Source organism: Microtus oregoni, unplaced genomic scaffold (assembly GCF_018167655.1).
Source record: "Microtus oregoni isolate MIOR12 unplaced genomic scaffold, Mior012 000008F_ref0000371, whole genome shotgun sequence".
Classification (NCBI taxonomy): domain Eukaryota; kingdom Metazoa; phylum Chordata; class Mammalia; order Rodentia; family Cricetidae; genus Microtus; species Microtus oregoni.
This window is the reverse complement of record NW_024543067.1, coordinates 39051162-39077671: the sequence shown is the minus strand read 5'-3', so window position 1 is coordinate 39077671 and position 26510 is coordinate 39051162. Positions and strand designations below refer to the sequence as shown.

At 43.6% G+C, this 26510-nt stretch overlaps 1 protein-coding gene across 4 annotated transcripts in view; it reads right to left on the bottom strand.

Moving 5' to 3' along the window:
* The window catches only part of Bbs9 (Bardet-Biedl syndrome 9), a 426448-nt gene extending 402853 nt beyond the window's left edge, over window positions 1–23595 (bottom strand). For 3 of the 4 annotated variants that reach the window (XM_041657112.1, XM_041657114.1, XM_041657115.1), the window contains exons 1-2: window positions 23298–23595; window positions 3181–3303 (exon numbers count right to left, since the gene is read on the bottom strand). In XM_041657112.1, the coding sequence (XP_041513046.1) occupies window positions 3181–3292 (112 nt within the window). In that variant the 5' untranslated portion in view covers window positions 3293–3303; window positions 23298–23595. Of the gene's footprint in view, window positions 1–3180; window positions 3304–23182 lie in introns of all 4 variants that reach the window. The other variant, XM_041657113.1, reaches the window with a different exon arrangement.
* Between the last annotated feature and the right edge of the window lie 2915 nt (window positions 23596–26510).

The window sequence follows — 26510 nt, the reverse complement described above, 5'->3', positions numbered from 1 at the left end:
AGAATGCCTCCCTTAGGTTCATAGATTTTAATGCTTGAAAGTGGCACTATTTGGATGAATTAGGAGGTGTGGCCTTATTGGAGGAAGTGTGTCACTGGAGGTGGACTTTGAGGTTTTGGAAGCTCAAGGCAGTCACTCTCTCTTCCTGCTGCCTGCTGATCCAGATGTAGAACTTTCAGATACTTCTCCAGCACCATGTCTGCCTAGATGCCACCATCCTTCCCACCTCTGATAATGGACTAAACCTCTGAAACTATAAGCAAGCCCCAATTAAATGCTTTCTTTCATAAGAGTTGCCATGGTCTTGGTGTTTCTTCACAGCAATAGAACACTGACTAAGACTAATGCTTACTTAAACAGACAAACTTGGAAAAGGTAAATACTTATGCTCTGCAAGTATCCTGAGTGCTGGCTTTGAGTTATATTAATTCTGGAGGGCCAGAAAGACAATATACAGAGGATGAAACTGGTAGACCAGATGTCCCAAGAAGACTGGTAGAGATGACAGGACCAGGATTGGGGATGAATGGGCTCATTAGATTTAAACAGGCATAAGAACTTTCCTTTCTTATCTTCTTGTCTTTGTCACAAGGGAAAAAAACTCTCTATGCTCTGCATTGTCCTCGTCTTTCTTACTTTGGCTTTTTATAGCAAGGTTTTTTTTTTCAGGAGCCATAATCTCTCCACCTCCCACTCTCTGTCACTCACTCACTGCATATCTAGAAGAGAATTCTCATCCACCCTCATCAAGAACACTAGTTAGCAGCGGGAGAGAAGTAGTGTTCTTGCAGAGGACCCCAGCTGGGTTCTCAGCATCCATGTCAAGTGGCTCACAACTTCCTACCTGAAAATCTCGCTACAGGAGATCTGACATTTGCACACTGCAGGCTCCTGCACTCATGTGCACATGACCCACTCACAGACTCAGGCAAATGCATGTAATTTATAAAAAGTTATAAAAATTAACCTTTTTCTTTTTATGTGAAGAACACTAGTGAACCACTTGCTACTAAACAGATTGAAAACCTTCCATTCCTCTTGCCATTTAAAACTCTGCCTCTAAGCTGAGTTGTAGCTTAGTAAAGAGCTTGCCCTACACGGATAATGCCCTGGGTTCCATCCCCAGCACCATGTAAGAGCAGACATAGCGGCATGTGACAGTAATCCCAACACTCAGGAGCTGTAGCAGAAGGATCAGAACTTCAAGCTCCTCCTCAGCTACACATGAAGTGGAGATGATTTCTGGGCTCTATGAACCCTTCATACAGAAGCAAGCCTACCTCTACCTCTGACTCTCGGGAAGACCTCTCAAAATCTAATACTGGCTACTTCCCAACTCCCCACTTTAATGCTTGCCTTCTCAGCCTCACTTCCTTCCCTCTTATTCCACTGTCTCTCCTTGTGTTTTCGCACATTCTAAGCATTCCAAATATGGTGGGCCAGGGCTCGCTTCCAAACCTCTTCTCATATTCTGACTACTAGATACTGTTATCTTAAAAAGACCATATCTTCAACAGTTCACATCAACCCACACTCCCTAAGATAACAATAATTCTCAGACTTTAGGGTAGGCAATTCAACTTCCTCTTCCCTTTTCTCTTCCTGGTTTTCTTCCTCCTCTTCCTACTTTGCCAATGTAACTTTCTTTTTTCACCTTGCCTTTAGCTAACTATTTAGCTGACTAATTAGTCAATTATTTCCATGATAGGGAATAGAAATAAACTGAAAGGAAAGGAGTGATATTCATATTATCAGATTAAATTTTCTTTCTTGCAAGTCAATGATTATCCGAATTGCAAAGTAAGAGCTCATGAAATAAAACCTATTTAAACTTAGTACAAATTTCATACTGTAATAATATAGAACTAGACCATTCTTTTAAAAAAAATAGTTTTTAAGACAGGGTTTTTTCTATATCCCTGGTTGTCCTGGAACTCACTCTATAGACCAGGCTAGCCTTGAACTCATAGAAATTCACCTGCCTGTACCTCCTTAGCACTGGGATTGAAGGTGTGCACCATCACTGCCCAGCTTGAACTAGACCATTCTTAAAGACCTCTTAAAAGATGAATATTCAGAGAAGCAAATAATGTAAGGACAATAGCTGGTTTCTGTGAACCAAAAAGTGAGAGCAAGGATTGAGCGATTTTCCCCCTCAGTCACAGAATTAGCATGATTTTATTGTAGCATTAATGTTTTCAGATTCAACTAGAAAACCACTTCATGGTTGAGTGGTGGCAAACGCCTTTAATCCCAGCACTCGGAGGCAGAGGCAGGCACAATCTCTGTGAGTTCGAGGCTAGCCCAGTTCACAGAGGTAGTTCTAGGACAGCCAATGCTAAACAAAGAAACCCTGTCTCAAGAAAGAAAGAAAGAAAGAAAGAAAGAAAGAAAGAAAGAGAGAGAGAAAGAAAGAAAGGAAGGAAGGAAGAAGAATATCATTTTTCATTGCAAATAATTTCCAAAATGAGTTTTTTAATTTTAAATATTTTTTCTAGCTCTACCTTAAAAGACCCCAATTGGTAGCAAATCAAGTACCATATGATTTGTCTATCCCACCAAATTAATATGACAGAATGAACAAAACCAAGAATGATATAAACAACAAAGCAGAGGTGAGAACTCTGCCTGCCTTGCCATCTACATGTTCCTTTAAAAAATAAAAAACAGAGGCTGGAGAGATGGCTCAGTGGTTAAGAGCATTGCCTGCTCTTCCAAAGGTCCTGAGTTCAATTCCCAGCAACCACATGGTGGCTCACAACCATCTGTAAAGAGGTCTGGCACCTTCTTCTGGCCTTCAGGCATACAGACAGACAGACTATTGTATACATACATACATACATACATACATACATAAATACACTCGACACAGTGGCACACACTTGCAATCCCAACCTCTGAAGAACCAGAGTGAGACCAGGGCCAGCCTGGACTACCTAGTGAACGTTAATCTCAAAGAGGGGAAGAAGTGGGGAGGAGGCAGGGTCAGACCTAGGTGACAGTTACGAGGGTGCAGGCAGTCGTGCTCTCTTTAGTTCTTATTTCTAAAACTAAGTCATTTCTTTGCTCCTGGGGAAATGCAGTCTGTAGCCCAGTATCAGGAAACCTCCTTGGCAAGTGTGAGGCTCGAGTTCAGTCCCCAACCCCAGGGAAACAGAAGCACACCCACAAAGTCCTTACCTTGTCCATTTCCGCTGTTGTCCACGTCAGCCAAACACAAACAGCCTTGATCAAATTCTTCCTTCTCTCCCAGCACAGTAGACCACCAATCACGGGCTTTAAATAAGGACATGTTCTTTTACCCTAAAAATAAAACGTTCATTTATAATAAAAATTCACTCTATGGAAAGGAAGAAGTCAAATTATCCCATTTGCAGATCACATAATTCTACTGTTTAAAGACCTTATATAATTTACTTATATGAATTCTTAAATGTAAAAACACTTATTGTAAAACTACAACATACAAAATCAATATTAAAAAAAAAAACAACAGCCTTCACATATATCAGAAAGAAACTACCCTATTCATGATAACTGCCCAAAATGCCAAGTGCCTATGGGCCATAGAGATGGCTCAGCAGTTAAGAATGCATACTGATCTTCTAGAGGACCTGAGTCTGATTCCCAGCACTCATATTGGATAGCCTGTAACTCCAGGACTTAGGGAATCTGATACCCTCTTCAGGCCGCCATTGACACTATTCAGGTGCATAAACCCACATATAGACATATGTACATAATTTAAAAATAGTAATAATTAAGTACCTATGAATACACCTAACCAATGAAGTGAACCATCAAGGCTTTAAATAAGAAAATCAAAGGTGCTAAGGGATGAAAAAAAATCTTCAATTTCTTGGATTCACAGAATTAATATTACAAAAAAAATGGATATACCACCAAAAGTAATCTACAGATTTAATGCAGTCTTTAGCAATATTCTGGTGTCTTATTGCACATTTCCAGAAAAATAACAATCCAAGTATTCATATAAGACACAAATAGGGACTGGAAAGGTTAAGTTAAGAGCACTGGCTGTCCTTCCAGAGGACCTGGGTTCAATTCCCAGCACCCACATGGCAGCTCACAACCATCTGCAACTCCAGTTCTAGGGGATTTGATACCCTCACACCAATGTACATAAAATAAAGTTAAGTAAATTTTTTTAAAAAAAGACACAAATAGCCAAAGCAATGCTCAAAGAACACAAGCCTGACAAAACCCAGCCTCAAACTATAGGGCAGAATCATGGTGACAACCACAGTCTGGTGCCGTCATAAAAACAGGCAGGTAGACCACTGGGACAGAATAGAGGACCAGACATAAACCAGCAAAGCGCTGACAAAGGAGTCAATACATGCAGTAGGAAAGAGTGCCTGCTCAACAAACGGTTCTGGCAAAACTCAACCCCACAGAGAAATAAATTAGATCCTTATCTTTCACCTTGTACAAAACTCAGTTCAAAATGCACCAAAGACCTTAATTTAAAACCATTTTGAAATGTTGCACCTGCTATAGGAGAACAGGGAGAATGTTCTTCCAGACACTGGGCTATCTCAGTCCTCATCAGAGAAACTTCTTGCAATAAATGGGAACTGGACAGTGTGGGAGAGTAAGAGACTTGGGAGCACTCAGTTCTCTACAGGGATGTCTTTCTCAAATCCCTCCCTGCAAGGCTCTGGGATCTATGTGAAAGAAGTGGGAAGACCCTGAGAGCCAGAGGTGATGCTGACTCCAAGGAAACTATGAACTGTGCTTTCCAGACAGATGGGTGCACATGGGAACCCACAGAGACTATGCAGCACACACACAGCCTGCACTGGTTCAAGCCAGATGGGGTCCCAGCACTGACAGCTCCCGGGAAGTGGATGCAGGCTCTCACTCCTAACCAAGACTCTTATCTGCACCTGACACCTGTTGAAAAGGAAAAATGGGTTTTCTCTGGTGAACTCTCATTGGGTACACTAAGCACACTTCAAGGCAGACCTCGTGACGAGTAGTTGACCAATACAAAACAAACTTGATGGTATTCGTGTAGACCTTTTTGTCTCACTTTGCTTTACTTGGGCATTTTTTTGTCTTACTGACCTTTGCTTGTTTATTTTTATACTGGTATTTGTGTTTTTGTGAGGGATATTTAGTGTATGTTTCTTGCTTCTTTGGGTTTTGGGGGGTTTGTTTGTTTTTTGTTGTTGTTGTTTTTGCTTTTGTTTGTTGGTCTTTTGTTTTTGTTTTACGAAGATAGCTTTGGAGTCTGACCTGGAACTTGCTCTGTAAATCAGGCTAACCTTGAACACACAGAGATCCACCTGCCTCTGCATTCTGAGTGCTGGGATTAAAGGCATGTGGCACCACCGCCTGGCACTTTTTTGTCTTTAAAGAAAAAGAAAGAACATAAAGTTGGATGGGTAGGGTGGTAGAAAGGATCTGGGGGAGTGGAGGATGGGACGAACATGACTGAAATACATTGTATAAAAATGTTTTCAATGAAAAAACTAGCCAGGTGGTGGGTGTTTGATATATGTGAAGATAGATAGATAGATATACAGATACAGATATATATCAAAATAGAATTTACAAAGACACTTGGGGAAAAGACAGTGGGATATGCAAAACCTTTCTGAATGGAACACCAACAACACAGGAACCAGCCCCAAGTATCAACAGATGGGACTATATGAAATATAAAGTTTCAGCACAGCAAAGAAACTAACAGCACACAGCACACAGAACAGGAGAAAACCTTTGCCGGTTATGCTAACATACATAACTTACGAAGAACCACAAAAATTAAATATCAAGGAAATAAAACTGACAGCCAACAAATGTGCTGATGAAATGAACAGTATGCCAAAAAAAAAGGGAACACAGGGGCTGATAGCTATCATTCAACCTTGTGGAATTTTTGATTTAAAAGAAACACACACACACAAAATATAAAACTTTTTCATGTCAACATGTGATATGTTGTATTATGTAGTTTGTTCGGTGCCTTAAAGCTCTAACAGTACACGAACCGGAAGCATCCTAGTCTTTGGCAAGCAGGGAGGAGACACAACAAAAAATCAAAATAGGAAGAGAGGCCAAATGCAGGGCACATTTGCGAACACATCACACATTTGAAAATCACAGTATCAGTAAAAGTGATACAGTTTAGGGCTGAAATGACTGAAACTGGCCAACCACAAGCTTCTGAGCCTGTGCTGATAAAACACACTGTTGTTGATCCTATTATTATCACTATTATTACTATTACAAACTCTAAAGAACATTGTTTACAGCAAGTGCAATTGCAACCCATGTTTACACCTTTTAAAAATCTAAACGGGACGGAAATCCAGACTAAAATGTATCTTTCTCTACAGTAAATCCAGCAGCTTCTTTTATGAACTATTTGTTAAAAACCTGAAAATATTAGCAAGACTAGAAAACCCACCCACACTACACAGCTCAAACTGGAGAGTTCCTAGAAAGGAAGAGGACGGAAAGCATACACTTCTTCCCAGCTGTGTGCATGGCTCAGCTCTGCCTTTCTCGGAAGACTGGGACTCTGCTGTTGTCATGTGTTTCTGACACACATGTGCACAAATTCCTCTGTATGTGCATGTGTGTGCTATGATGCTGGTCAGAGAACTTGTTATTATAGCACTAGCATCACCTGGATTCTTAGTTTCCACACACAGAGAACACACACACGTGTTCTCCCTCATGTGCCAATTCTGGTCAACAGTGTACAAACATACACACACTCAGTTTTTACTGAGCACTGTAACTGTGGGTGTCTTACAACACTTAGGGTAATTTAGGTGAAGGTAGAGACAAAATGCAGGAAAAGGGTCACAGACATAATTAAAGAAGATATCAGCTGGGCAGCAGTGGCGCACACCTTTAATCCCAGCACTCAGGAGGCAGAGGCAGGTGGATCTCTGTAAGTTCAAGGCCAGCCTGGTCTACAAGAGCTAGTTCCAGGACAGGCTCCAAAGCTACAGAGAAACCCTGTCTCAAAAACCAAAAGAAGAAGATGAAGAGGAAGAAGAGGAAGAGGAAGAGAAAGAAGAAGAGAAAGAAGAGGAAGAAGAGGAAGAAGAGGAAGAAGAGGAAGAAGAAGAAGAAAAGGAGGAGAAAGAAGAAGAGGAAGAAGATATCAACCTGTCTTTCTTGTTTCAATTCTGTCATAGTTTTTTCTCTTTTTGTGATAGAGGAGTAAAGTAAAAATATAGTGAAGATGCCCTAAGTGAAGATACAAGGCTTCCAAATGGCCGTGCTAGCTGTATATATATATACATATATATGATATTTATTATGTATATATACATATATATCTATGATAATATATGTATATATACATAATAAATAAATCTTTTTTTAAAAGAAAATAAAAATAAAGACCTTTAAAACAAAAAATGGTTTTTGGAATTTTTTTAAGATTTATTTATTATTATGTATACAGCATTCTGCCTCCATGTATGCCCACATGCCAGAAGAGGGTACCAGATCTCATTATGGATGGTTTTGAGCCACCATGTGGTTGCTGGGAATTAAACTCACGACCTCTGGAAGAGCAGCCAGTGCTCTTAACCACTGAGCCATCTCTTCAGCCCCAGTTGGGTTTTTTTTTTTTTAAGACAGTTTGGTATGTCCCAGGCAGGCCTTGAATTCCCATCCTTGTGCCTCCACATCCCGAGTGCTGGGATTACAGTCATTTTCCATCACACCCTGCTCAGTTAGTTCTCTCTTAAAGCACGGCAAATTAAACTTGCATAGCTCTGAGATTAACGCTTGCATTTAACTCTAACTCTATGATGTGTACACAGCATGGAAACAGGATTCCAATTGCTACAAACACTAATCAGATATTCTGCAACATCATTATGAATTAGCCTGAGACACTATAGATCCATTTTAGACTAATTCTATTTTTTGAAAACTTGATGAAGGAATTACACAAAAATGGGGGGAAAAACTTTTCTCGAGGACAATATTCAGATGAAGAGCACTGCCTAGCACAGAAATCTATATAAGATACTCAACTTCCTCTTGGAACTGATGGTGATACCCTCTGCACTGGAAGTACAGGCACTTCCTCCAAGAAAGGCAAGGTGGAAAGGGGGACTTACACAGAGAGAGACCCTCAGACAGCCACTTCAGTGCCTTGATTTCCTACATAGAATGAGCATCCCCAGCCCTCCCTTCTTAGGTTACTCTTGTGAATGCATGTTGCACCTCTTCAATGGAAATGCGGCATCACCTACCGGGAGATTATGCATTCCTCTACCTTTTTAGACAAAGTCTCACACTAGGCCCGAGGTGGCCTAGTACCTGTCCTGTGTCAGCCACCTAAAAACTGGGATTGCAGCACCATACCCAGCTTCTACATTTTTCTCTAATGCGGATGAAACTTTCCTTCAAGGTACTGGCTCAAACAGTACTTAAGAAGTACATTTTCAAGTGGTGTGGTGGCGCCCGCCTTTAATCCCAGCACTCAGGAGGCAGAGGCAAGGCCAGCCTGGTCCACAGAGAGAATTCCAGGACAGGCTCCAAAGCTACACAGAGAAACTCTGTCTTGAAAAACAAAAAAATAATTTTTAAAAAAAAAAATTATTTTTCCCCTTAATTAATTACGTTACACAAAGTCTCCACAAACAGTAAAATCTAATTAGTTCACTATGAAGCCACTGCTTCCATGTAAAACAGAATGTGGAGCTGGGGAGCTGGCTCAGCAGGGCTTCCCACCAAGCCTGATGACCTAAGCTGGATCCCAGAGACTCAGGATGGAAGTAAAGAAGACTACTGTGAGTAGTCCTTGGAGCTCCCCATGCATGCTACAGCACATGTGCACATGCATACATAAAATGCACCCAATAAATGATGTGGGAGTGTCATATACCAATCTGTTGATTTCATTGGCTAAGTAATAAACAAACTGCTTGGGCTCATAGCTTAGAACATAGGTGAGTGGAGTAAACAGAACAGAACGCTGGGAGGAAGAGGAAGTGAGCTCAGACTCCACAGCTCTCCTCTCGGGAGCAGACGCCTCAGAGAGAGACGCCATGCTCCCCTCTCCCGGGCAGATGCACGCGATGAAGCAAGCCGCCAGGTTAGACATGCTGAACCTTTCCCGGTAAGACCGGTGCTCACAGATTATTAGAGATGGGTTGATCGGGATGTGACAATTAGCCTGTAAGGGCTAGAGCTAAAGGGCCAAGCAGTGTTTAAATGAATACAGTTTGTGTGTTGTTATTTCGGAGCATAAGCTAGCCAGGCTGCCGGGGTGCTGGGGATGCAGCCCCGCCACCCCTTATTACTACAAATAAATAAATAAGAAATCCATAAATGACTCTTTAAAATGTGACGACAAGCAGGTCATAAAAAGATTCTCGCTCACGGCTTAAGGACTGAAGATGGAGAGTGGCTTCCATCCCCGGATCCTGTAGGTTAACCTCCTTGTCCCCCAGATCCTGCAGGTTAACCTCCTTGTCCCCCGGATCCTGCAGGTTAACCTCCTTGTCCCCCAGATCCTGCAGATTAACCTCCTTGTCCCCGGATCCTGCAGGTTAACCTCCTTGTCCCCAGATCCTGCAGGTTAACCTCCTTGTCCCCCGGATCCTGCAGATTAACCTCCTTGTCCCCCGGATCCTGCAGATTAACCTCCTTGTCCCCCGGATCCTGCAGATTAACCTCCTTGTCCCCTGGATCCTGCAGATTAACCTCCTTGTCCCCTGGATCCTGCAGATTGACCTCCCCACTGCTCTCATGCAACTACGGAAGGCTACAAGCGCACTAAGAACATAATGATGAGATCACAGCTAATTTCCCAGCAGGTGGAAGGAAGTTCACAGATACAGAATCTGAAAACAACAAACACACAGAACAACCTGTTTCTTGAATTGGTGTTCGCATGACTAATCATAGAAACAGGGCCCATTTTCTTCCATACAAACTGTCAGAAGCTGTCTGAGAATGCTGAAAATCTCACACACTAGAGACGGGCTGTGTGAGTCTGGATTCCCAACATAAACTAATCATACCCAGGGGCAATGTGATAACTGCCCTTCTCGACTTGGCTGGGTTTGGAACTGCCTGGGAGATCCACTGTGGGCATGTCTCGGAGGGTGTTTCCAGGAAGTTCTAGCTGAAGAGGGAAGCCACCTTGAGCCCAGGAGGACAGGGTTCATCTGACACCTATAGGTAGAACTCGATCACGACAGAAAGACAAGTAGGAACTCAGGGCAGGAACCTAGAGGCCGGAGCTGAAGCAGAGCCCACACTGGGACGCTGCTCACTGGCTAGCTTCCCCTGGTTTGCTCAGCTGCTTTTCTTACACAACCCAGGCCCACCTGCCTAGGGATGGCACCGCCTACAGTGGCTGGGCCTTCCTACATCAATTAACGACTAAGAAAATGCCCCAGAGACCAACCCAATGGGAGCAGTTCCTCAGCTGAGGCTCCTCCCCCTTCCCAGAGGACTCCAGCTATGTAAGCTGACAATAAACCAGTACAGTGGGTAATACCATTCCACAAGCTGGAGTCACAGAGTCGTGAAAAAGGAAGCGGGAGATGTCAGCTGAACACCAGCATTCAAGTCTGTTTCCTAACAGCAAATACCACGTGACCAGGCGCCTACCTTCCCTCTGTCCATTCAAACAATGAACCTAGTAAACACCTCTTTGCTCAAACTGAGCTGTGGGGGCTTTGTCATCACAAGGAGAAAAGTAGCTACCAACCCTGCTGTGGTTCTGCCCCTCGAGCTACAAAATAACTGTGGGAGCAACGCCAGCTGTGAGTGATCATTAATCAGGGCAGCAGGTTGCAAACTACAGAGAAATGTCTGCAACTCAGTCATCTGATAAGGACATTCAAGATATGTAAAGAATTCCACAACTCAACAGGGATAATAAATAAATGAATAAGTAAGCAAGCAGGAGAGCAGATAAATAAATAAATACTAAATAAACGAGCAAACAAATGAACTGGTATTTCTCTAGTGAAGACCTACAAATAGCCAACCCATACACGAAAGGGTGCTCTACAACACGAGTCAGGGTGAGGCAAGTCGAAGCTGCCATGAGATGCCACGGCACAGCCTTTATCACAGGTCTGGTGGCAATGCCAACCCCAGCTGTCCCGGAAGCTGCAGGAGGACAATCTGGGCTACAGAGTGACTGAATTCAGGAGGAGCTTGTTCAACTTAGGAAAAATCTGTCCCAGAAGTTAAAATGTTTAAAGAGCTGGAGATCCATCCACTTTGTGGTAGAGCACAGAGCCTAGCATGTCCAAAGTCCTGGCTTCAGTCCTAGAACTGCCAAAAAAAAAAAATCAAACGTCAGTGTGATGGTTAATCTTGAGCGTCACCTGATGAGATTCTGACTTGCCAATGAAAATCTCTGAGTGTGTCTCTGAGGGCATCTCTAGGGTCAGTTGAGGTGAAAAGATCTACCTTCTATGTGGGCCACAGTAATCCTATGGGCGTGGCCTAGACTCCTCACAGAGGAAACCTGTTGGACATCAGCCCTTACCTCTCAGCTTCCTCACTCAGGTAGGATGTGACCATCCACCTCCTATCACCATGACTACCGACAAAATAAACTTTTGCTTCCTTAAGGTCCTTCTTTTGGGAGTGGGTCTTTTTTGTTCGGTTCTTTTGTTTCCTTTTGTGTTCTCTGACAGGGTTTCATGTGCCTCAAGCTGACCTGAACCCCAGTCCTCCCACACCTGACCCTAAGTGTCTTTCAATGTGTCATTCACCAAACTATTACAACAAAGGAGGGACCCACCTTTCCCTGAGCCCTGGACAGATGTTCAGCATTTTTAAAGCACTGTTAAAAATTGCTGTTAATGAGGGCGGGAGAGATGGCTCAGTGATTAAGAGCACATACTGTTCTTTCACAGGTCCTGAGTTCTGCTCTCAGTACCCACATCAGGAAGCTCCAAACAGCCAGTCTACAAACTCAGCCTCGGGGATCTGACATTCTTCTGACCTCTGTGGGTACAGCAGTCACGTGCACAAACCCACATACAGATACACATATATACACATAAGTAAAACCTTTTTAAGATGAAATTTTAAAACTGCTGTTAGTGCCAAGTTTTGTCAGTTTATAGGGTAAGCACTCCCGATGCTTATTTCTTATGCATAAACAAAGACGTCCAGGATAGGTGGCTGGGCTAATTAGTGAACTTGCCTTTACTGCCCAGACTGCCTTGGGCACACACACATCCAGGCACCAGCGGGCTTGAGCACACCACAGACATTTTAAGATATTATGCAAAGATTGCCCTGGTGCCTCCTAGAAGCATTAGCCCTGCTGTTAGCCCCTGTAACATGCCTTGGTGAGCCCTTTCTGCCTTGACCAGAGGAAGACAGAGCACACCCCTTGTCAGAGGCACTACTGTGATCCGTGCTAAAAGGTAAAGTCATGACTGCTTCAAATCACAGGGCTTAGGACTGTGATTGGAGTGGGAGGTAGGGGGTAGAGCAAAGCACTTGACAGATGAAGAGGTCCCAGGGATCTGGAAGGCAGTCCCAGCAGCTCATGCCCATTTCTGACTCCTGGCTCCGAGCTCCTGAGCAGCCTCACTTGTGTCTGGCACCAGTTTCAGGGCTCTGGAACTGTAGCATGACAGTGAAAGTTCTACCAACAGCTTGTGCCCAGACCCTGTGCCAGGGGCTGAGCTCCCAAACACCCAGTTTACTTATAGCACCAGGTTTCTGTATTAGTAACCTCTGCTTGACAACTCAAGATCTGGTAGTGGCCACTCAGCTCCCCCTCACCACACACACACACACACACACACACACACACACACACACACACCAGCAACAACTGAGCCTGACTTTAGCTGCACCTGGCACCTAACTCCTGAGCATTGTGCCAGGCACCCTGGCTCAGCTCACATCCCAACCCCAGGCAGTCACCCTAGCTGGCGGCCAGGCTAGTGAGCTGAGGCAAAGGTCAAGCTACCTAACAACTGAAGAAGCAGTCGAACAGCTCGCTGCATGAAACCAGTTTTTGAGGTGTTTCTGTCCAGGGAAAGAAAAGGCCCCTCAGCCATCTAAATGGTGATACAATGTGCATATATAGCGTCCCAACACAGCTCAGCGATTTTAAAGCATGGCGTACAGGGCTTGGGAGATGGTTCACTGAGTGCCTGCTGTGCAGGTACTGTGACCTGAATTCAAATCCCCAGGACCCAGGTGAAAAGCCAAGCAAATGTGTATCCCCAGTGCAGGGGTTGGGGGTACCAGAGGATCTCTGGGGCTTGCTGCGGCTCACTGGTCAGTCTATCTGAAAAATGGTGAGCTCCAGCATGCACACATGCATAGACAACACACAAACCTGTCATGCCTGCCATGGATTAGTCAGGCATAATGCCTCATGTAATTCAGCATTTGGAAGGCAGAGGCAGGAGGATCACAAATTTGAGATCAACTTGGTTTACATGGCAAGTCTGAGGTCATCCAAGACTGTATATTAGTCTCAATCACACACACACACACACACACACACACACACACACACAAACTACTATCATACACAATTTGCAGAAATCTATAGGCCGATATGCTGAGTGTAAAAAAAGATTATATAAGCTTACATATTAAGTGAATATATTGCTATAATAGCCTCAAAATGACTAATTTGACCTATATAAAATGGATCAGTGGTTGGCAGGAACCACAAATGGCTAATACAAGGACATTCCTATGAGATTCATTTCTAAGAACTATAAAGTTAGAATCAAGGTGTGGTGGCTCAGACCTGTGACCCCAGCACTTGAGAAGTTGAGGCAAGAGCATCAGGAACATATGTCCAGCCTCAGCTTATAGTGGGGCTGCATAAAACCCTGTCTCAAAAATATAAAACATCATGTTGAAACCCCTTTCTTTATAGGCTACCCAAAAGTTTAATGAAAAAATACTGTAGTTTAGTTTTAATATTGTCAGTTTAAGGGTTTATACTATTTGTATTGTTGTTGTGGGAAAACATTTCTGAGACCGTGGTGTGATATGTTAATTTTCAAAAGACATTCTAATGAAATTATTGCAAAATGACAAATTCAAAACAACGAGAGGCCAGCCATGGTGGCACAGGGCTATAATCCTGGTCTTTAAGAATCTTGGGCAGCACAATATGCGACAAGTCCTTGGCTGTTCTGAGTTACATAGTGAGACCATGTCTAAAAAAAGGCAGAGGGGGAGTCTGAAGGGAAGCGCAGTGAGTGCCCTTCCAGAGGTCCTGAGTTCAGTTCCCAGCACCCACATGGTGCCTCACAGCCGGCTGTGATGAGGTCTGCTGCCCTCTTCTGGTCTGCAGGTGTACATGCAGACAGAGTACTGCATTCTAATAAATAAATAAATAAATAAATAAATAAACAAACCTTTAAAAAAAAAAAAGCCAGCTGTGTGACATACTGGTCATAATACCAGCACTGGCTACAGGTTTCCTTCAAGTATGAGGTGAATCTGGCCCAAATAGCAAATTCCAAGCCATCCTGGGATACAGAAAAGGGCTGGGGAGATGGCTTAGCCAGCACAGTGCTCACTGTTCAAGCATGAGAACCTGATGTGGGAGTGATTTCTTATTAATAAAGAAACTGCCTAGACCCATTTGATAGGCCAACCCTTAGGTAGGCGGAGTAAACAGAACAGAATGCTGGGAGAAAGAAGCTGAGTCAAGGAGTCGCCATGATTCTCCCACTCCAGACAGACGCAGGTTAAGATCATTCCTGGTAAGCCAGCTCGTGGGCTACACAGATTAATAGAAATGGGTTAGATCAATATGTAAAAGCTAGCCAATAAGAAACTGAAACTAATGGGTCAGGCAGTGTTTAAAAGAATACAGTTTCCGTGTAATTATTTCGGGTAAAGCTAGCCGGGTGGCGGGACACAGCCCACCGCTCGTATTTCAACAGAGTGGCACCCAACGTGCTAATGAACTCCACATAAAACCTGAGAGGGCTTAAAAAGGAGAGAGAGACAATTTAAGACACCTTTTTGCTGTTTGTGGGTTGCGTGCCGCAAAGAAATTGTCCTGACTCAGCAGCAGGAAAAAACCGGCTGTTTTAAAATGCCGGCTTTCTGGGCTGTGCCGCCATTGCGATCTCTGTCTGGCTCCTGTGGGAGACAGAGCTTTTGAATGGAGCATTTGGAGTAAAGCTCTACGGCTTGCTTGATGGCAATGTGGACTACTGTGTGCCTGAAACTGTGTGTGGCTCAGGGGCACCAAATGGCTCTGAGGCAGGAGCGACTAGGCTCCGCCATGATGAACTGTGCTGGTCTCAGGCAGGAACTACCATAATTACCATAAAAACAGCGCAGTTAAGGTTTCGACTGGGCAGGAAACAGGCAGTACCGTATTACCCGTACATGGTGCAACTTAAGTTTTTAAGAAGTGCTTAACATTTTAAGAAATGCTCCTGGATAGTAAAAAAAAAAAATGTTACAGATTCACAATAAAACAGATTCAGACATAAAAGACCACACTGTTGGATGAATGTACGTAGGCTTGAGAGAGAGAAGAAAAAGAATATAGAGAATAAAAATAATGGTTAAAAAAAAAAGGTAAAGTCTTTAAAGAGACAGAGTACAGATAATTATAGATTAAGAGAAATAAAGTAAAAATAAGCCACGTAAAAATGAAAATTCACAGAGAGTCTGGATTATGTACATTGTGTTTTCTTTAAAATTTTTGACTGTAAAGGAGCTACGTACAGAGAGACATTTCATTACATGGGCTGCCAAGCTAAACCAAAATGGATATCATGAGGGTATGACTTCAGAATTTGGGTCTAAGGATATGATGCTTTGGAAAGGGTCTTCTTTTGTTTTCACAGAGGACCAGACCCTGTGGATTTCTTCTATCCCAATTTGGTATGATAGACCACGACCTCCTGAAAAGTTGCTGTGAACATCTTCAGAAAATTGCTCTGCTCAACTGCCAACTGTGATGAAACTAGCACACAGGTTGTACCATGAAAGACCTAATTAACGATGCCCCCATTCAGCAGGAAGCAGTTTGGAGAGAAAAAACTGCGCCCATGTTCCCAAAATATTGTTTATAAATGTTCTTTTACATTTAAAGGGGGATATGATATAGATATGAATAATTTGCATTAGTATAGATTTTGCTTTATTGATAGAGATTTAAGGTCAATTTTATTATATGTATATGTATTTCTGATCTTAAATAAGGTTGATTGTGTAGTTCATTTTTAAAATGTAATGTATAATTAGGAAATATAGGTTGTTAATGGATAATCATAAATAATAGTCAAGTTTGTAGTCATGTTACTTAGATTTTCTAGATATATAGAGATATATTTTAGATAGGCATTCTTCATATCTCTCAAAGGCTACAGAATATGGCATTTAAAATATTTTAATAACTTAGGACTTTTCATGACAATGAGACATATCTGCTCCTGGCGGCATCAATCTACTTCGAGAGGAAGATGGGCATCAAAAAGGATCCTTATGGAGTTTGATAGCCATTTGGGCAAGAAACTGCTCTTGCCTGGACTGTTGCATAAACTGGACACAGAGAACCTGCAGAGAGAGGACTGCTGAACTTGCCTAAAGGTGAGATGGTCTTTCGGGATTCCTGACTCATGAAAGAGTCTGCGAGACATTCTGCAGGATACAGCAGAAAGTGACTGAACTGTCTTTGGAATTTCCTGCTTCATGAAAATGTCTGCTGGATACTATGGGCCTGAAGGTTGAAGATGGATGCCCCAACAGTACAAAAGAACTTTGGGTGACTGTCCAGGTAGCGAGATGTCTCTGTCATTTCTAGAGTTTTCTTATTTCTTGTTTACTTAGGTAGTATTATATCCTTCTGGAGTCTTTGATGGAGTTGAAGAATGAATAGATAGTTATAGTTTTCCTTAGTTATAATAAAAGATAAAATAGATATAAATATTGTAACTGTAATTCTTGCTTGATAACTGTTTTGCTATATGTAATTTTACTATGTTAAAGTTAAAGCCTTTCTTTTTTGTTTAAACAGAAAAAGGGGAAATGATGTGGGAGTGATTTCTTATTAATAAAGAAACTGCCTAGACCCATTTGATAGGCCAACCCTTAGGTAGGCGGAGTAAACAGAACAGAATGCTGGGAGAAAGAAGCTGAGTCAGGGAGTCGCCATGGTTCTCCCACTCCAGACAGATGCAGGTTAAGATCTTTCCTGGTAAGCCAGCTCGTGGGCTACACAGATTAATAGAAATGGGTTAGATCAATATGTAAAAGCTAGCCAATAAGAAACTGAAACTAATGGGTCAGGCAGTGTTTAAAAGAATACAGTTTCCGTGTAATTATTTCGGGTAAAGCTAGCCCTGTGGGCGGCCGGGTGCCGGGGACGTAGCCCCGCCGCTCCTATTTCAACAAGAACCTGAGTTCAATCCTCAGGACCCATGTAGAAAAGCCAGGAGTGCCGGCAAGTGACATGACCTCAGCAGTAGGGAGACAAAGGCAGGACAGGACGGTCCCTTGGCCTTATCAGTAAGTTCCAGGCCACTAAGAGATCTTGTATTAAAAGTAAATAAATAAATAATTGATGCATGGGCCCGAGGAACAACACCTCTCTGCCACATCCCTCCAGAAAGGAGCCAGACCCTATATCAGCGCATCTGATGAGAGCAAAAGAAAGCCAGGGGTTAGGTCATCGAGTTCAGGAGTGGGAGACGTACCTAGAAAGGTGTGGCCCTTGATATAAGCAGGGTGTTGAATACCCTGTGGAAGGCGGCTTGGTCGACAGAGCAGTTCATGAGACGTGGTAGGCTCTCTGCGGGGCCCAGTCAGAGGTCATCAGAACATCGGGGAAACCCCTGAACCCGGCTGTGTGCCCTGGCTACTTCTCTCCTTGCTTCCTAGCCCTGACTTAAACACTATTGCTCCATCTGCCCTGTGTTCTCACGGTGACTAGAACCTCGGAAACTAAGAGACCAGTTGTAAATTAATGATCTCGAGTATATTGTTATAGTATCTGAAGGCCAACTAATACAGCAGCTACATCAAATGTGGCTGTTTTGCCAGGTGGTGGTGACCAAACCTTTAACCCCAGCACATTCCCAGAACTCTGTGAGCTAGGGCCAGCCTGGTCTACAAAGCAAATTTTAGGACAGCTGGGGCTACACAGAGAAACCCTGCCACAGTTAAAAAACAAAAACAAAACAATAAAAAGGAGGAGAGGAGAAGAAAAGAAAAAGTAGGAGGAGGAAATTAAAGCAACCAATTAAAGAATAAGTAATTCTCTGCCACATTCTTCATCAGGTGACGAAAAGAAGACAGGGAGAAGGGGCTGGGCTGTTCAGTGCAAGAAAGACTAAAAAGAAGAACTGCTCAACATCCAAGGAAGATTCTCTTCCTCTCATTCAGGCAGAAGAAAAAAACCCTCATGGGGCCCGCCTAGAAAACATACTAACCCTCCCCCAAATAACAGGAGGAGAGGATCTCTTCTGTTGGGCCATCCGATCGTGCACAAAAAATCAAAGTATTTAGATAAGTAACAAGAGACATAGCTAGGGTTTGAATTTAAAAACGTGTATCAATGAAAATGCCCTTGAAAACCTTTATCAGAGTGGTAATAAGGTGGCACACAGCTACTATGATGGCATTGAAGAAATTGAGACAGGGGGATTGTAAGCTTGAGGTCAGCTCTTGCTACAAAACAAAAGAAAACCGTAAGAATGGATTTTTGTAGCTTGCTACAATAAAGAAAAACAAACAAACGAAACCACAATAAGATGGATATCATTGTGGGGTATTTGATCACACTGTGTGGAAGGCACCTTCTGAGCCGGCTGGATAGGACCAGATGCTCTGGCTCACTGTACAGTTGGAGGATCCCAGGCCCAGGACACCTAGGGTCAGCCCTTGTAGATTTCAGGTTTTAGATGCTGACATGTGCATGAGATGTCTTAGAGAAGTGTCCACTTTAAACATTAAATTCATAATTCATATGCATCTTACACACATGGCCTGAGTGTAATTATAAGCAATGTATTCGGGGTATCTGAGTTTTAACTATAACCTGTCAGAGGAGGTAGGCATGGGACATCCCACATGTGGTATCACATCAGGGCTCTAAAGTTTCAGGTTCTGAAGCTTTCTGAGTTCTGGATGACAGAGTTCAGCCCATGCCTGGTGACCTAAGTGAGCCTTTCTTCCATCACAGCTCTGCCTTAGCCTTCTTTTCTTAGGACCTCTCGCTGTCATTCCAAAGCTTAGGAGGAAATCATTCTCTCCACATCAAAGAGCTTAAGCAGCCAGAAGTATCCATTAATCAGCTAGTCCTTACATTCTTGTCTTGTCTTGTTTTCAAAGCAAAGTTGGAATTTAATAAGAGATCTGAATTCAGGTTTTAAGCATTAAAGTTGAGAAAAGAAAGCATTCAGGGGAAAAAGGCAAAGCACCCAGGAATGTGGTGAGGTACCTCGTGCCACCATGTGGTAGGAGTGTCCCAGAGAAGCCTTGTTTTCAATTAATCCCACATCTAAGGCGGAGCGGCTTCTGCACATGTGCTACCCTTGTTTCAGTTCGTGCTTAATGCTGTGCAATTTACTATTTGGGCAACTAAAACAAGCATGTATCAATACAGGGACTTTATCTCTTTTGCTTTTTTGTTTAATTTTTGTTTTCTGAGACAGGGCACCCTATGTTACCTGAGCTGGCGGGGAACTTGCTATGTAAGACAGGCCGGCTGTGAACTCAGAGTGCTCTTGCCTTGGTCTTCTCGAGGCTGGGATTATAAGAATCGCCACACACCCACACAGCTGGTTTTTCTTTTGAGAAGACACTGTATTACTTTGGGCAGGTGTGTGCCCTGGCACACGTGAGGGAGATGGTTCTATCATGTGGAGCCACAGGGAATGGCCCACGTGTGGGAGATGGTTCTCTCTGTCGTGTGGAGCCGCAGGGAACTCATGGCCCACGTGTGGGAGATGGTTCTCTCTGTCGTGTGGAGCCGCAGGGAACTCATGGCCCACGCGTGGGAGATGGTTCTATCATGTGGAGCCGCAGGGAACTCATGGCCCACGCGTGGGAGATGCTTCTATCATGTGGAGCCACAGGGAACTCTTGGCACACATGAGGGAGATGGTTCTATCATGTGGAGCCGCAGGGAACTCATGGCCCATGCGTGGGAGATGGTTCTCTCTGTCGTGTGGAGCCACAGGGAACTCATGGCCCACGCGTGGGAGATGGTTCTCTCTGTCATGTGGAGCCCCGGGGAACTCATGGCATCGCACTCAGCAGCGGGTGCTGCTATCTGCTGAGCCACCTCACCAGCCATCACCCGTCTCTCTCTCTCAGCAAAAGGGGGAAACCAGAAACAAAGTTTCCAATGACTACTCTACCCTCTCGTGAAAGGAACTCATAACTAGCATCTACTTATTGTTTACTGACTTTCAGGTCACGCTCAAACGTTTTGCAAGAACTCTTTTTGAATCAGACTGTTGACGTAGCTCAAGTAGGGAAAGGCACCTGCCACCAAGCCTGACAACCTCAGTTCAATCCCTGGGACCTACGTGGTGGAAGGAGAGAACCAACTCCCAAATTTGTACTCTGACCTCTGCGCACATTCTGTGACACCAACGCCACACACACACACACCACAAATAAATACACATATACACATACACACGTACACACATACATACATACTTGTGATTTTAGAATAAATTCCTTTGACTCTCCAGAGAGACTGTAGATATGATTGTTTGGGAATCACCTGCTCAAGTGATCGCCTGTATTTAAGTTTCCTTCATGAGACAGGCAGCTTTAATGCCTCACTGAACCAGACTGACATCAGTGGCCACAACAACGCAGGGAATGCAGCGGGACAAGCTGACAGTCTGAGGCAGGCTTTGAACTTAGGAAGCTGACCAAAAGCGCTGTTGTTCATATCTGCAACTTTCTCCAAGTAATGTTTCTGTCCTTAAATCTCAGGAATCAGCAGTCAGGTTGTGAATCCAGAGCAACGGCAGCGTCACGTAAGATTAAACAAACACTGATTCGAAATCAATATGACAAGGGCTTGTATTGGACTCTTCAGTTGACATGAAAGGCGCAGGAGCGGGGTCAGGCAGACAGTTCACTTCCCGATGCGATGTTCCAACCATACAGTAAGCCACTCTGGCACAGTGGCTCTCGACCTTCCTAATGCTTCGGCCTTAATACAATTCCTCATGTTGAGGTGACCCCCAAACATAAGATTATGTCATTACTACTTCATAACTGTAGTTTTGCTACCATTATGAATCGTAATGTACATATCTGATATGCACAATATCTGATATATGACCCCCCTGAAAGTAGCATTCAACCCTCCAAAGGGGTCGCAACCCACAGGTTGAGAACTTCTGCTCCAGTATCTGATCCTGGTGGTGGGAAAATAAGACGGCCTAAGAGATGCACTTCCTTAGCCAATGCTCAACCCATTGTGACTGCTTACTAAACGACAGCAGTAACCCAGTAACAGTGATAGACAGGACAGTCGTGGAGGTGGGGGCAGAGGTGGGGACAGCAGAGTCCTCTGAACTCTGAACACAGCAAAAGTTCAACTGGAACTTCCATAGGGTCAGAAGCTCTGTGTGTGTGTGTGTGTGTGTGTGTGTGTGTGTGTGTGTGCGCACGCGCGCGCGTGCGCGCACATGCATCTGTGTATATACGTTTGTATGTGCTTTTTAATGGGTACTAAAAGAGCTACACCCCCAGCCCTTGTAAATATTATAATCAGCAAGAATGTTTTTAATAACTTGATATATTTCAATACTTTCAAAAAAGTATCTGAGGGGACTAGAGTGTAGATCAGTGGTACCTGGTTCACACACACACACGCATATAAGTTCAGAGGAGTGAGACTTCCTACAGTACCTGGAAAGGTATAAAACTTTACAGTACTGTTAATGGATATTTTTTTCCCTGCAGAGAGCATTTTCATCGAGAAGCCATACCATAAGGCCAGTGAGATAGCTTGGCAGAGGAAGGTGCTTGCTGCCGAGCCTGACAGGACCCACATGGTGGAAGGCGAGAACTGACTCTTGCAAGTTGCCCTTTGACCTCTACACTGGCACTGTGGTACCCTTGTCCACATACATACATACATGCACCCCCATCAGTTAATAAATTAAATTCTAATAAATTTTAAGACTATATCATAAACATAAGTGGGAGGTATAATTTAACCACAACCACTATAAATAATTTAAAAATACTTAAACTCTTACAAACAACTTGTAAACGGTTTTCAAAACAAGGTCTCTTGTTTTGAATCTTATGATAGTCCACTCCATAACCAAAACCAAACCTCAACCATATCATCTTCACATATTACTACTAAGTTATTCTTCCTCTCTCTGAATGCTAACAGACATTAATACATTACATGGTGGCACACACCTGTAATACCAACAACATTTGGGAGCCTGAGGCAAGGGGATCATAAGTTCAAAGATGGCCTAGCCTGCACAGTAAGTTCCAGGTCAGCTTGGGCCACATCGTGAAATTAAAAAAAAAAAAATACAATGAAGGGGGGAAAGAAAGGAGGGAGGGAGGAGAAAACCCTATTTTCCCTCCAGTATCTTTCAAGCTGTGTGTATAAATCAAGATGTAGATATGTATGTATATATACATATGACACGACTTGGTATTTAAAGACAATGTGAGACACCAAAAAATGATCTTTAAGTTTATCAAGAAAATCAAAGCTAAGTGCAGACCTTGCCTGGGAGGAGCTGCTGATGAAATCAGCTTAGGCATCTAAACTGCTGTGGTCTGCAAAGGAAAGAGAAAGGGATAAACACTAATCCTACTGCAGGCAGCACTGGGGAGTATCAACATGCTCCCGCTTCAGTCACAGACTGAGGACTGCCTTGACGCTCTGCTCACAAGACCTGTTGAAATGTCACAGAACAAACGTGTTATTACTCCACGTGACTGCTGCTTGGAATCCTTACAAGTCACCCCTTCCTCAAAGGTGTTCATAGGATCTAGACACGTTGTGTTAGCGGTTTGTTTGAATGCAAGCCTACTTCCTAGGAAAAGGACCATCCAAAATCTCCCAAACCATTACATGGCAGCTGAGGTCTTGTTGACCAGGCATAGCGAATGCATTCATGCACCCGAAGTTTAATTCCTGGAGTATTTCTTACCCGATGCCAACAAGTGAACTTTGCCTCCTCACCTTTCTGCGAACCCACTATGCACACACTTCCCTTTCAGAACTCCTGACGAGGATACAGTGATGGAGCAGAAGTAACAGCCGCGCAGGGAAAAGCAACCCTTAACTCCTCTAGTACCTCTTGGTCTTGTGTTCGAAGTTTCCCACGTCCAGAGGCAGACAGAATCCCGCCAAGCAGCAACGCCAGCTCCACAGAGTTGAAGCGAGTCCCTCCAAGCTCTCCCGCACCCCTTGTCATCCCCCAGAGACAAGCAGGGGAAACGGCATAGATTAATCGGAAGCCACAAGGCAAAAGAGAACAACTCCAAGTCCAGATGCTCACACAGAGGATGAAACCACCGAGGAAGCTGTATGAGGGGTGAGGCTGCAAGTCAACAGCCTGCGGAAGACACCTCCCCACTCCAGCCTAAATCCAAGCCGCCTGCGCCCTGTTGTCATAGCATTTTACAACGGAGGCTACTGCGCAAGTCAGACGCGGGGCCGCGGGGTCTGCTGGGTGTTGTAGTCCAGGCGACCGACAGCGCGTGGAAGGGAAGAGAGGGTTCCTGGGCGGTCCTTGACACCCTAAATGGCTGCAGGGTGGGATGGAGCGGGGCGCCCCTGAACCGCTTGGGCAGCCTGTCCTTCACCGCGGCATCGGCGGCGGAAGTCCCGCCTCCGCGGGGGGGCTACCACAGACCACGCCCTCCGTGCTTTAGTGTTCTGGTGTCTAGGCCGGAGCCCCCGTGGTTTTACAATTTATATCGTTTTCTTTCTTGCGTTGGCCTTACTGCTGCGGCTAAGATTTCAGGCACCATACTGAATAAAGTAAAGAGCAGACCCCTTGTTTCATTCCTCATTTAAGGGGGAAAAAAATAGTTCCAATTTCACCTCATTTAGTATAATATTGGCTATGGGTTGGTTGTCAATTTGACACACCTGGGAAGGGCCGCCTCAACTGAAGAAAGATTAGCCTGTAGGTATGTCTGGGGCATTTTCTTGACTGTTTATTGATGTAGAAGGATCCAGCCCCTGTGGGCTAGACAGGCAGGCCCGGGCTTTCTGAGAAATGGAACCCAGCAGTAAGTATCCAGCACCGTACCTGCACTAACTTCCTAAACCATGAACGGTAACGGGTAAGATTAAACGGGCAATGCCCGCACACACACTTGATCTTGGTCACAGCAACAGAAAGAAAACTGCTATGTTGAGACATGTCCACAACTTTCTCAGGACTTTTATCGTGCAAGAGTATTAAGCTTTTGTCCATGGCCTTTTCTGAGTCTCTTGAAGTGGCCATATGATTTCTCTCCTTGAATCTTTCTGTATTGTATCACATTTATTGGCTGAAATATGTTGTCCTGGCATGCCTCTAATCAAGCCAAGTTTGTTCATGGGATATGAATTTTTTCAATGCATCATTGAATTGTGGGTATTTTATGAGGAATTTTTGCATGTGTTCTTACTAAGTTTGGGTATCAGGATGATGCTAGCTTTATGAGTTCGGAAGTGTACTTTCCAATTCTATTTACGGGGAACTTTTTACTTTTATTTTTCTTAGATTTATCTGTTATATTTATTTTATGCATATGAGTATTTGGCCTACTTGTATGTAAGTACGCATATGCATGCCTGGTGCTTGCAGAGGGCAGCTTGGTGCCTAGGGAGGGCAGCCTGGTGCCTAGGGAGGGCAGAAGAGGGCACTAGGTCCTTTCAAACTGGAGTTACAGACCATTGTGAAGCCCCACATTCATGCTGAGAATGGAACCCAGGTCCCATGGAAGAGCATTATGTGCTTTTGACCAGTGAGACATCTCTCAGGCCACCTAATTTATGGAAATTTTTGAGAAGACTTGGTGTTGATTTTTAAATATCTGATAGAATTACAGAGTGAGTCCCTCTAGTTTGGAGATTTGTTTGATTGAGAGACTGCTACTGCCCCAGTGTCATTATTGCTTATAGGGCTTGTGTAAGCTCTGTATACCTTTGTCTTGGTTTGGGTTTCTGTTGAAGAAACACCATGACCACAGCAACTCCTATAAAGGAAAACATTTAATTGAGTGACTTACAGTTTCAGGGGTTTAGTCCATTATCATCCTGGCAGGACATGGTGGTGTGCAGGCAGATATAGTTATGGAGAAGGAGCTAAGAAACTTTTTTGTTTTTTTGAGACAGGGTTTCTCTGGGTAGCCCTGGCTGTCCTAGAACTCACTCTGTAGACCAGGCTGGTCTCAAACTCAAAGAGATCCACCTGTTCCTGCATCCTGAGTGCTGGGATTAAAGGCATGTGCTGCCACGACCCCACAGGAGCTCTGCATCTTGATCCTCAGGCAACAGGAAGTGAACTGCATACTACACTGGAGATAGCTTGAGCATAAGAGACCTCAAAGCCCACCCTGACAATGGCACATTTCCTCCAATAAGGTCACACCTACTCTAATAAGGCCACACCTACCCCAACAAGACCACACCTTCTAATAGTGTAACTCCCTGTGTGCCAAGCATTCAAACAAATGAGTCTATGGGAGCCATGCATATTCAAATCACCACAACCCTTCTGCTATAACTTTGGTAGGTCATATGCTTCTAGAATGTATCCTTTTCTTCTAGATTGCCTAATTTGGGAAACAGGTTTTTAAAGCGTTCACTAATGATCCTTTGAATTTCATTAGAGCCCATGTGGCATCCTATTTTATCTCTAATGTCAATTAATTTAGGTCTTCTCTCTCATTCTTTTGCTTAGTTTGGCTAAGAGTATCTATCTGGTTTGTCTTTGCTAAGACTCAACTCCTTCATTGTAATTTCTTTTGTTTTCTTTTTTCTAATGTATTTTTACTAACTCTTTGAGAATTGCATACAATATAATTTTTGAATATTATTTTTTTATTTTAAGTGTATGTGGATTTTAACTAAGAATGCCTTGCACAGGCTCATATTTTTGAAGGCATAGTCACCAGAGAGTGGAACTGTTTGAAAGGGTTAGAAGGTGTGGCCTTGTTGAAATAAATGCATCACTGGGCTTTGAGGCTTCAAGAGCCCATGCCATACCCAGTCTGTCACCCCCATCACTGTGGATCAGAATGAAGCTCTCAGCTACTGCTCAAACTTGTTGCCATGTTCCTCACTATGATGATAATGCATTAAACCTTTGAAACTGTAAGCAAACCTCTAATTAAATGTTTCCTTTTATAAGAGTTGTTGTGGTAAGATGCCCAGCAAAAGCAACTCTTTACAGCAAAAGAACAGTGACTAAGACATAGCTGGTACTAGGAGTGGGGTATTGCTGTGACCATGTTGTTGTTTGGAGGAATATGGAAGACTCTGTAACTTTGGACTAGAAAAAAAGATTGGA